Genomic DNA, 12,589 nt, shown 5'->3' on the forward strand with positions numbered 1-12,589 from the left:
AAACAAACCAGTTTATGCTCACATACATAGAGACAATTTAGATTCTCCAATTAGTCTAACATGCAGAGGGAGAACATGTAAACTCCACACAGAAAGGCCTCGGTCAGGAGCCTTCGTTACTGCAACTGTGACATCTTGAAGCCCTCTCAAAGTCCAGTTAATCCATCATATGAGATCATAAAAACACCCCAGCAGACACAAAGAAAAGGAGCAAACCGAGACAACATTGTCAGCAGTTTATTGATATTTTGCAAGCAGAAAAACGAGACTTAATATGAGCCACACAACCAGTAAGTGAGAGCTAACAAGCAGCAGCGCAATAGGATAAAAGTGTCGAGACGCTGGTTTGTTTTCTGTTGTGGCGCCAGCCTCGAGGTCCTCCCACTGCCCAGTGTCCCCCTGGGTAAGACGACTGCAGGGCCACCCATCAGATGGGGAAACAGAATGAACAGACACAGATCAAAATGCTGTTGTGTTAGTACAGTGCAGATGCTGTCTGAGTGGACTTTCTGGCACTGAGTGATTACTGCTGATTCCTCTGAAACCTGTGCCAGAAAGCCCACTTAGACACAGAGCCATTAATATAGACTGAATATCACTGAAAGCAAGATAAGTGGGTGACAAGATGGAGTAGAAACATGCTGATCATGAACTGATCTGTGACCATGTGATGACTGAACTGGACTGAGGGGATGAACTGATAGGAGACATGCACATTTTAATGAAAATGGAATGAAAGTTTTTTTTCCTCTTTATGTTATAAAGTGTGTTTTTTCCAGTTGAGTCAAATGTTTAGCAGGAAAGAATGGTAGTGATTTGAATAAACATTTTTTTCCTCCTGAAATAATACCCCAATCCTACATGCACCATTTAAACTAAACATACTGGTTTCTTTTCATCACTCCATTTAGCTTTAGATTCAAGAGTAAAACAGCTTTGTAGATTTACCTTATCCTAATACCTCGTTGTTTTTTTAAGCATTTTGTTCAGTTCTAGTGCTTTCAAATGCACTACATATACATAAATTGACTTCAACCTTTGAATCTCACTGGATTTGCCTTTCGATTTGTCTTGATACCAGCTGTACTAAAACGGTCTTTATCGAAGAGTGAAACAATTTCCTTTTAAGATATCAGGTAAGAGATCAGGACCTTTGGACCGGCTTTCAGTTCTCTGCGATTCATTGAGGCTTCCTTTAAGACACCTGTGACAGTTTGTGGAAAATTTACATTTGGGGAGTGGAGTTAAATAAACAAAAGACCTAACTCTGTGACAATGACGTACACCGACCTGTCCCAGAGCCATTTTCTGCCAGTCGAATAACCAAACATTCATGACATTAGAAGACAAAATGTAAATATACTTTGTGCAAAAAGTAAAGAAAACTGTGTTTGGTAAATTACTTCTTTTGTTGTAAAAGTGCTTCTTGGCAATAAATCTTATACCCGGCACCTGATTGGCAGCACCTGGAGAAACCAAAATCTTAAAACACGTGTCAGTATAGCAACAGCACATAAGAGGTTTGGCAGAGAAGATAAGGCAAATTTTTCATCTGTAAAAAGACAAACCTTGCCAACAAACAGACCTGCAAGTTGTTCAATCATAAATTTTATGATGTCAAACCTTGTGTCCTGTTCTTTTAAAGACAGTTGTTAAAGCTCAGCTGCAGTAGCTTGATCAGAAGCAGCTATCAAACCATTAAGGTTACACAAATAGAACTATAACATAACAGATTGAACCAGTCTGCCTTGTCTAACAACCAGTATTCTTGACTCCCATGTTCAAAAATATTAATATTTTTACCTATACAAAGTGAATGTTTTCCATTTGGCATTCATTCTACAAATATGAAGATGGAACAGATTGATATGCAAGTTGTGCTTGCCGGTTTATTTCGGACTGTACTAGAAGACAAAGAGGGCAAAAGACATATAGCTAGACAATATTCGAAAGTGCTGTCTGACAGACGTTGACAAAAGACTAATGTTCGACCACTGTATACATATACAACCCCCATTGGGACATTGTGTAAGATGTAAATAAAAACAGAGTGCAACAGTTTAAACCAGTTAAAACATAGCAATCATTTTAAATGCAGAAAACGGGTACTTCTGAATCTGATAGCAGCAACACATCTTAATATTTTGGGACAGGGGCAACAAAAGGCCAAAAGAGTTGGTGGCACAAATAAGAAACAGCCAGACCAGCATTTAGCCTCCAGCTCAGTTAATTCGCAACAGCTCAGTAAGAGGATTGGGAAGAAAAAGATATGTGAGCACCATTCAGAAATGCATGTGGTTTAAAAGTCTGCCTTTGTGATGGTATGGGAATGCATTAGTGCCTATGGAATGGAACAGACAGCGTCAACACAGAAAACCCCAACGTGTTCAAACAACATATTCTCCCATCCAGAAAATTTTCTTTTTCAGGAAAGACTTTGCACTTTTTAGCAAGTCAATGCAAAACCCACAGTCTGCATTACAACAACACGGCTTTGTAGTAAAAAAAACTGCCAGAGAAGACCTTTCACCACCAATAGCCTATATGCCATGGCCATTGATGACGTATTTCCGTTAAAATTCCTGCCACGCACATCCCTTCCACTTCCTGCCTACTGCCTTTGTTTTTAGCGTTAGCTGCTTGTACTAGTTGTGAAAAAGTCACAAAAATTAAAGCATCTGTGAGCTACTGGTATAAAATGTGAGTTCTGTTGTGTGCCGTTGTGTCCACTAACCAGCAGGTATGATAGAGTAGTTAGTTTTTCTCCATTTTCCTCTTGATGAGGAGGAAAGGTGACAGCAGTGGATCATAGCATTACAGGGAAAACTTAGCTATAAAAGCTTATGTTCGCATTTGTAATCGGCATTTCTATCCTGAGGATATTCAAGAGCCAGCGTCAGAAATGAGAAGACGGAGGTTACAAAAGGGAAATGTAGATACCGCATAGCGGTAACATAATGACCCCCCGCACGCACAAATGCACCAGAACTCGAAAGTCTTTATTCCTAATAAAGGTCATGCTACTAGGTGCATCGCAAAATTGTAGTGGTTTGGGTGGGGGTCTTTTTTGGTGGGGGGCATTGGTTGACCTGATGGATAGACCCTCATCAGAGCTAAACAACAAAAGAAATCTGAAGCTTCTATGTTGAACAGTTTCTGAGTTATAAGCATTTTTGCATGTCCTGACATCCCCATTTTGAAAGGAGCCCCCTCCTCAAATGGGGTCTATTGTAAAACCGTTGGCTGGCGCAGTGTAGGTCAGACTCATCTACAGTCCTGCCAAATTTCAAGTTGATCGGTGCAGCCGTTTTTGTGCTACAGTTGACCAAAAATCTCCGGAGGACAAAAAAAAACAAAACAAAACAAAAAAAAACAGTATGAAAACAATATGACTCCCGCTTACGCTTCGCGTGCGGGGGTCATAATTATCCCGCTTTACGCAAGACGAGAGAGGAAAGACCACCTCCAGAGGACAGCTAGGAGGAACCAGTCAGTACAAAAGTAGGTGTGTGTGTGTGTGTGCGCATTTGTGTTATACAGAGTATGAAATTATTTTAGGCAACTTTGTCATGAGTTTTATGCAAAAGTAGAGTGTATATTACAGTGTGGACAAAACACGAGCGCCGAGCCCCCCGTCGAGCACCAAGAGCCGCAGAACCTCCGCCTGATAATCATTGCATTTTTAGTTCACCAACGTCTGGGAAATGATCCAAAACCATTCAAGTAGCCCATCAATTTAAAGCTTAGACTCTGCCCTTTCCAACAATATAAGTGTCACAGCTCTATATGAACAATTCACAGAACAAGCAGCCAAGGAATAGCGAAAAAGGCTAAATTCTGCAACCACAATCAATAACGTCTTTCCTTTTGTTTTTATAGCTTTAATCCATGTTGGCGTGAATTTTTTTCCACTTGACTGGACCTGTACATGTCCTGTGTTAATATCGGTACATGTAATATGCTAATTCTGTACTGTAGAGAACATTAAGAGTCGTTGTCGCGTGAAAAAAATCTTTTGCTAACACAGTGTTGCCTGCGAACCGGAAGACCAGTGCGTGGCAAAAGAATGTGGAAGTGCTAGAATCGGAAGTCCATGGCATATAGGCTATTGAAAATATTTGCTGCATCATAAAAGGAAAAAAGTAGTGCAATGATTGTTGACATGTTTACCATGTTTCATTGCATATAAACTAAGGATTTATGTGACTTGCACATCTTCTTTTAACGTTTCATACAAAGCTCTGAAATTTTTAATGGGGTTGTTGTATGCAAAATGAATATATGCAAAACATTGCCTGTATGTCGTATACTGTATGGCACAAGGCGTAACTTCTTACAACATACATCTCACTTCTGCAGGTTTCCACCCACATAAAAATAATAAACATAGATGAAAAAAAATATCCAATTGTGCCAGTACTTTTAAGAGCCAGTACATGTGATGAAACATCTAGTCTGAATTTTTAATCAAAACTAGATGTTGCATTGCTCACAGTTCTATTTCAACACCTTATAGCTTGTGTGATAATTTGCCACCAAGGCCCCCTTTAATTTTGGTTTGTATAGTTTTCATTGTTACACTTTATGTGATAATAAGACAGTTCCCAGCAAACAAATAATAAGTTAAAAAGTCAACTGGCTCTAACATAATTAGCATTTAGATCTGTTAATGAGGCTCATTAATGTTAATTATCTATCTACTCTGTCTTTATCTGTGATCTGAGAATTTAAATCTATAATTGATCAGCTATTATTGAAACCAAACAACTTAAAAAAGTTTAATTTGTTATACACAATTATACTAATTTAGTCCATTATTCTGAGAGCTCCATTTCAATTGGTAAATAATTAACACCATACTAACTGACAAGTAACAGCTAAAAAAAAGGCAAATTTCCTCCCTTTAAATGTAAGCTCATTGCCGAAGTTGGCCATAAAAGTTGTTGTTTTTCTTTCTGGCTGCTCCCTTCCGCAGGGGTTGCCACACAACAAACTCACACAAAATAAATTTCAACTGCTTTACTCCAGATGCCCTTTCTGACACAACACAGACTAAGACTTGAAGCCACATTACATGTGAGATTTGGTGTTGTTCATACGTGTGCTGCTTTCATCACTACTCGTGTGTGTGTGTGTGTGTGTGTGTGTGTGTGTGTGTGTGTGTGTGTGTGTGTGTGTGCGTGCGTGTGCACGCATGTTTGCACATGCATATGCAAGCTATGTTGAATTTGTTGCCTGACCGGTCCTTGATCAACACATCAAAACTGCATTTAGTATATTTTGTCCAATCTTATAGGTCCTGAAATAGCTTGTCCTTTGCCTAATCTGATGTTCCTGCCATCAGCATGTTTGTACAAGTCAGTACTGCAGGCATTTTACATGTGCACTCCTTATTAACAAACGGCTGCTAGTTCATTCTTCTCAAATTATAAGCAGATGTGGATGTTTACCCTCGTGGCACACAAACATTAAAGGCAACTGTGTTGCTGCAGGAACAAGCTTGATTGCCTTTGATTGAGGGATGGTGCTGACGGTGGAGGAAGCACATGGTGATTGGTGATAAGGTGATGGCATGTCTTTGATGGATGGTTTGGGTGCAGGGTATTACTGTTAATGAAAAACAAATCCATTTCAGGTTTATCAGATCTTTCTTCCAACTTGTTTGTTTTAGTGTCATGTTATTTTGGTTTTATGAGTGGTGACTTTCAGGAAGTAGTCAACACAACACCTTAAACCTTTTTTATTACTAAACCACAATCCTTGCAGTTTATTACTCTTTTTTTCATGAATGTAGTGGAGTGTGAAGAGTCTCCAGGATAAGGAAAAGTGACAGATCATAATGAGAATGCTTAAGATTAGAAAGATGATGTGAACATTACCTGATCAAATATAGTTCCTTTCTTCTGAACCAAAATAAGTCTTATTTTGTTAAATAAATCATTGTAATACCTTGCACCTGTTGAGGTTTGAAACCATATTTAATTTCTGTCTCACCTCCGCATACAGCCCAGAGCTCGTACGAAGAAGTCCTTGCTGAGCTGGTGCTCGTCCCTCAGGAGGGTGCACTGCTCTAAGGTGACAGACATGGATGTTCGGTCTTTGGCACTTTTACAGCTGGTAAACCTGATACCATTTAACCTTCGGCAAATCTAAACGGATGGGAAGACAAAATGGTACGCATCATTAATTTAAAACGTTCCGCTTCTGTCAGTGAAGTGATTCATCTCAAAACAATACTTTGCTTTGTTTCCATGTTATTTTGTACATAGTGTTCAAATGAAAACAAGCAGATGCAACCTTGCTGGCTTCTATTCAATTCTTACATAACTCACTACAATGTAAACTAATGATGAATTCTGCTAGTTTATGTGAATGGATATTTTGAAAAAATATATAATTAAAGCTCATTTCTGCATAGTTGTTATCAGGAGTGAACATACAGCTGACAGCAGTCAGAGGGATCTCAGTTTCGAAAATGTGTGAGGAATTCTTGTGGTGTGGCCATGCTAATAACTAATCAGACTTGGGCTTGTTTCAAAGCACGCAGGTAACGCTGCAGCATGGTGTGTCAATGGAAAGCATCAATTAATGCCTTAAAACATACAGTATAGAATGATTCAAGCTGAAAGTGCTGTAACACCATGGATCAATTCTTTCTTACCAGAATAGACACCTTCCTAAACAATGGATCACCAGACAATATCCTTTTTGCCATTGTCTTTATTACAGTAGATCCTCCAAACAGAGATCGCTAAGTGTGCTGCAGGACAGACAGTGATGAATATAACTCCAATAAACCCCACTCAAAATAAATGAAAACTACTAATTATCCTGTAACTTCTGGCATTTTAGTATTATTTTCTCCCTGACTAAATGAAACCAACAAGATGAATCACTGTGTGTGGTTTCAGCACAAACAACAAAAATTGATAACTGAAGAAGAAGAAGAACTGAAGAAGACCTAAATAATAAATGAATAATGTGGGTTTGCACAAGCACATGGTAATGTTACCAACAAGGTATTCAAAGCAGGCTGAAACCTGACCCCCCTTGACTGTAGAACATGTTTTCACAGTTCACTAACAGGAACCAAATACAATATTATAACAAAGGTCAGATCTGTAGTGATTTTAGTGTTGTTTTCCATGTTAAATCATACACAAAATAGTTGGCTAAAGCCTCTGTTGAAGATCTTAAAATAATCCACTGCACAATCCCAGACTACATGAGATCAGGGTCACATTTGTCCTTGACAGAAAGTCTGTCATACGGTTGAGAGAAATCTTTCTCGATACGCCAAGAAAGATAGATTAAAACTTACGGTTCCAGCAATCCATAGTATTTCCACATTCTTTCTCTTCTTTGAGACTACATTCTGGCCTAGGGTTTCAAGTAATTCCTTTATGTCGGTCTGCGTCTGAAAACATGGTAGACCTGTTTGTACAAAAACAAAACATTCCCTTAGTGAAAGTCTCCGTTTGGTTGTTTTGCTCAGGTGAGGAAAACTTTTAACTTAAAATTGAATTGAATTTATGCATGCTTCTATTCACAGAAATGCAAACAAACAATTTAATAAGGAATTTCCAGATATTAAGAGATTCTGAGACCTAACAAACTACACATTAAAAGTGCAACAATAATTAGTACATCGTAAAGGGACAGTTCAGATCTTTTGAAGTGGGGTTCTGTGGAGAGGTTATGAACAATATCGTATCTGCAAATGTTTGCTATCTTTAAACAACTTCAGTCTCAAAGTCACTTTCACCTGTTTTTAAACCTTTACGTTGTCATCAGTTTCACATACTTTGTTATTTACAAGAGACTGTATGGTTGTTTGCAAGTGCAGACAAACAGCAGCAGCTAGCTGTAACACTTTTGGTGCATCCTGGGCCCTTTCAGCAGTAATATTTGACTTCTAATAACTATATAATGCACATTTCAAAGTGATGATTAGGTCTTCAAAACGAACTATAACATTTTTGAGATCGAATAACTATTCCTAACATTTCTACAGAACCCCACTTTAAAAGGCTTCCCCTTTAAGACATTTTATTACAACAGAGAGACTTAGAAGATGAATGCAACCTTTTTTTTAAATGTTGTAAAGATGAAGAGCAACTTCACACTTACATTCTAGTGGCACCTGTTCACTTAATATTTTATAATAGGTCTCTAACATCTCAAAGTTCTTCTGGTTTATTCTTTCTTGTAATGAGATATCTCCAAACCTGTTACCAGCACCAAGACAAAAAAAAAAAGCAGTCAGAGCAGAACAACAAACCAGCTCATGCTGAAAACTACTACTACTACTACTACTACTACTACTACTACTACTACTACTACTACTACTACTACTACTACTACTAATAATAATAATAATAATAAAAACATCAAAAACAACTTTCAGACTGTGTTTTGGCTTTTAAATATATAGTTTGTTCTCTTTTAAAGTCACAAAACAGAGTATGGAGAAAAGTGCACACGTCTTTGTCCAGGCTACTAAAAAAGCTAATCAAACACACCTTTTTATTAACTTATTTTTCATCCTTATAAACCTATTGTTTCCCAAATATTACATAAAGGTGTGAAATAATGATCTATAAGCTAATTTTAAACCTTTACACTTTTGTCACTGTTTGTTTAATTTGTCGCCATTTTCTCAGTCAAAGTCCTATTTAAATGTACGTGTGCTAAACATAGACGCAGACGATCCTGCAGCTGTGAATGTATCCGTCCACCAGGAACTAAGTAAACTTTTAGACCATCTAAACACGCTGATACATTCTCATCCTCAGCTCTAGCAGCATTCATTGGTCCACACGTGCATTTGCATAAAAACTTGTACAATGTTCGGCTGAAAAACTGAATTAAACTAAAGAAAAAGTCTGTTGGAAAGATGTAGAAGTTTAATATTAGCTAATGTAAAGTTTTTTTCATACCAGTATGACATTAAAAATGTTTTAAAAGCTTGAAAAACAATTTTAAATTAGCCATTAGCCTGGCCTTTTCATTATTATCTGTGCTCCATGACTGATATCATGGCTGATAAGGAACTATTGATCAGTATTTAAGGGATTATTAAAAAAAAATGACCAGACTATCCATTAAGGTACACAAAAGTATGCTAGTTGTGCTTCCCTCAAACACAAAAAACTAAATTAAAGTTAAATCATGTTTTACAGACTGTACTCTGTAGGCTTTTTATGTAAAAGTAAGTGTTTGAACAAAGACCAACGGCAGTACCTCTCAGCTATAGTTTGTTGTTCATTGATGCCCACGTTAAAAAGCAGCGGGAATACTCGCAGAGGCTTGCCTTCCTTCACCTCCTCCGGCAAGGTCTGGAAAATCACTTGTGGTAATGGCACTTCTACAGTGAAGTGGTCTCTAAATCCAGAAAAAAAAAACATTTTAGGAAAAATAATAAATAAATAAAAATCAGTGTTCCGTAAAAATAAAAATCAACAAAAATTGTACAATTTAACACTCAATGCAGGTGCAAACGCGCATCAAAAGACAAATGAATCAAGTTTGTGGTTAAAAGACAAAGGGTAATTGTGTCAGACTCACAGAGTTCCTTCAAACCTGCCACGATGTGGATTACAAAGCCAAGAAATATTTTTCAGATGTGGAGCAAAGTTCATACGATTAAAAAGCCAAAGGCACTTCCTTGTTTTATCCATACACAAATGCTGTGTGCCAAACACTTGGCTTTTGCCAGTTTACACTATTACAACTCATTAAATCAAACAACAAAGAAATTCTTTGTGAAAATGAAAACATCTGCAGTTCAGTCCAATCCAATAAAACTTGTAAAGGTGGAAGAAAAAACCCAATTGTTTCTTTTAACTGCTGAAGTCAGCCAGGATGCTTCGGGATGTTAATGGCTGAAAAAAAAAATCATTTCAAATAATAAATATATTTGGCCAAGTCTGACATAATTGTTTGTGCTGTCACAACAACTATTTCTGCATGCATATCTTGATATATTAATCAACAAATTGTGTATTTCCCAGGGTTCAAAATAACAGGAATATCTTACTATAAGTAACTTATTATCCAAAGTAAACAAAAACTAACTACAACTCAGTCAAATTTTCAAACAATGGTTTCAAATTTGGTATGATACCTGAGAGACATCCACAACACATATTTTAAGCACTACCAGGGCTGTGAATTTGGTGATAATGATACATATCATGATGTTCACATGATTTGGTCATGTGAACAGGGCTGTCGGGGTCACCAAAACTGGAAGAAAATTCGTATTCAGTAAACTGAAGTCGATATTAGAAACACAATTGTTAAATAAAATGATTTGCAGAAAGAATTAAACCATACAACACCAGAATTCTGGATCTGAGTGAGGTTTATTGTCGCTGTAGCTGACAGGAAACCAACACTGCTGAAAAACCAGGAAGTCCATCTATTTATACAGGTTCTTCAATGCCTGCGTTCGCCCCCTACGGACCTACGGCTGAATCACAGGCATTCAGACAAAATCCTCAGCTAATGTCATCCCAACGTTTAATTATGTGTTGTCACAGATATTTCGGACATGTAACTAATTTATTATGTTTTGATTGAATTATGTGTAAACACTGTCAACATTACAACAAGGAGAACTTAAAAATATAGTGTTGAGCTTTTAACATCAGTACTAATCTTCTTAACTTTAAATTTCTTCAATGACAAAGGGGTCGCAATACGATATACTGTATTGCAATACTGTAAGAAAGCAATATATTACCATTTTTTTCTCAAAGATTCTGATGTATAAAAAACTCATTACAAACAGTACACCGTGTATTACATGTATAAAATCTGATCTTATGTGAACCCTCACACCAGTGAAGGTTAAATTTGAGGCAAAAGTGAAAGTTGTGTAACGTGGTGACAAAAACAACACACTTGACTGTTGGGATAAAGCCCATGATTGTCTGACAGCAGTGTCAAAACAATTCACTCTTCTTACTGTATGTGCAGTCTTTGCTCTGACAGTGAAGAATGTTGTATGTATTGTTTAAAGGTGACAGGAGGTTTACGAGAATAAAAAAGCTTAATATTCCTGCAACATCCGTAAAAGCTTGACTCTTTGTTAAGGCCAGTTATTGTGAGCCTACTGAGGACACCATGCTCGCACATTCACAACTAATTTATCTCGTTTCATTTATTTACTATATTTTTGTTTGCTGGTTTGTTAGAATTTGTGTTTGTGATGCTTTCTAAGATGCCCTCTATTATGTAAATTATTTATCAGTCACAAAGAAAAAGAAAGTCCACTCTGTTCCAGTCGTGGGGTTTTACAATTTAGGGTATCATAAAAATGATCTGGTCTTTACCAGGTTCTAATTTTTTTAATCGAATCTCTAGGGTTTAAAAACTCTCCACCATGTCATTTATAAAACAAAAACCAGAATGAGAAAGCTCTGTAGGGAAAAACTAAATACACTCAATGATTACATAACTGTTGTGATTTTTTAATTTCTCTTGAGGTTAAACTTTTTTAATTTGAGGTTTTGTAAGTTCAGAAATCATTTCTATTTAGTAAAACCTCAGAGGTCAAATTATATTTTCTGCATGACTGTGCTCTTACAGTGATGCAGGCTAATATAAAAACACATTTGTTGCTTGACAACAAAAAAACAACAAAAGGATGGGAAAACAACAGATGTTTATCTTGTTCCAAAGTGTTCATTAACTTTCACGAGCAGAAAGACGACCGCAGCATAAAGGCTCACCGTCGACCCCACACTGAAGGCTGGAGCTCACTGAGCTCGTCCGTCTTGGCCTCGGTGACCTTGAAGACGACGTTCTGCAGGTCAGAGATTCCAACCTCCATGTCCTCCAGCATCCCGATCTCTTCACCTGTTTGAGGCAGACAAAACAAAATCAGATCGGCGGAGATTTCCTGTCTTCTGCATGTTTTTCTTTCAGCCCGTTCATTCGAAACAAGGTGAGTTGATCCAACAGTGATAATGAACTCCCTTCAGGTTGCGCAATAAAAACAGAACGAGTTTTAGCCGGCATCAAGAGGTCTGCGCAGACTTTCTAATCTCTGTATTTTATCAAATAACCTCTTCTCTTCTTAAGACACTGTGTTTATCCTCAGGAAGGTGCTGAATGAAACATAAAGTGACAAATGTGTTGATGATAATGCCAGTCTTCCATGGCCAAGAGTGCACTTAGTCACCAGCTTGTTATTGTACATGGTGGAACTTGCTACATCGCCAACTACCTCTTCACCTCATCCAATAAAAATAAACATTAATTTAAAAAGTGATATAAAAAACCTTTTCTTCAAAAATGTGTGTGAATGCTGTTAATGATAAACCTAGCCCCAAAACTAATTAAAACTGTTTAAAAGCTAAAATAAGGAAAACAGTAGATAAAAATAAAAGTAGCAAAAAGCCTGCTAAAAGCTAAAACAAGCAAAACTGTAGTTAGAACTTTAGTGACGGAAATTTTGTAACTGAACAACTGAATGTTAGATCCACTTATATATATATATACAGTGGTTTGCAAAAGTATTCATACCCCTTGAACTTTTCCATATTTTGTCACATTACAACCACAAACATAAATATATTTC

At 37.2% G+C, this 12,589-nt stretch overlaps 1 protein-coding gene across 1 annotated transcript in view; it reads right to left on the reverse strand.

Moving 5' to 3' along the window:
• Window positions 1-221: 221 nt before the first annotated feature.
• The window catches only part of LOC106517095 (type II inositol 3,4-bisphosphate 4-phosphatase), a gene marked incomplete at its 5' end in the record, with an annotated part of 38,003 nt that continues 25,635 nt past the window's right edge, over window positions 222-12,589 (reverse strand). Inside the window, 6 exon segments of the mRNA XM_014007801.1 lie at window positions 222-412; window positions 5,995-6,149; window positions 7,322-7,434; window positions 8,131-8,228; window positions 9,244-9,384; window positions 11,739-11,865. Of these exon segments, the coding sequence (XP_013863255.1) occupies window positions 238-412; window positions 5,995-6,149; window positions 7,322-7,434; window positions 8,131-8,228; window positions 9,244-9,384; window positions 11,739-11,865 (809 nt within the window).

This window comes from Austrofundulus limnaeus, unplaced genomic scaffold (genome assembly GCF_001266775.1).
Source record: "Austrofundulus limnaeus strain Quisiro unplaced genomic scaffold, Austrofundulus_limnaeus-1.0 Scaffold44, whole genome shotgun sequence".
Lineage (NCBI taxonomy): Eukaryota > Metazoa > Chordata > Actinopteri > Cyprinodontiformes > Rivulidae > Austrofundulus > Austrofundulus limnaeus.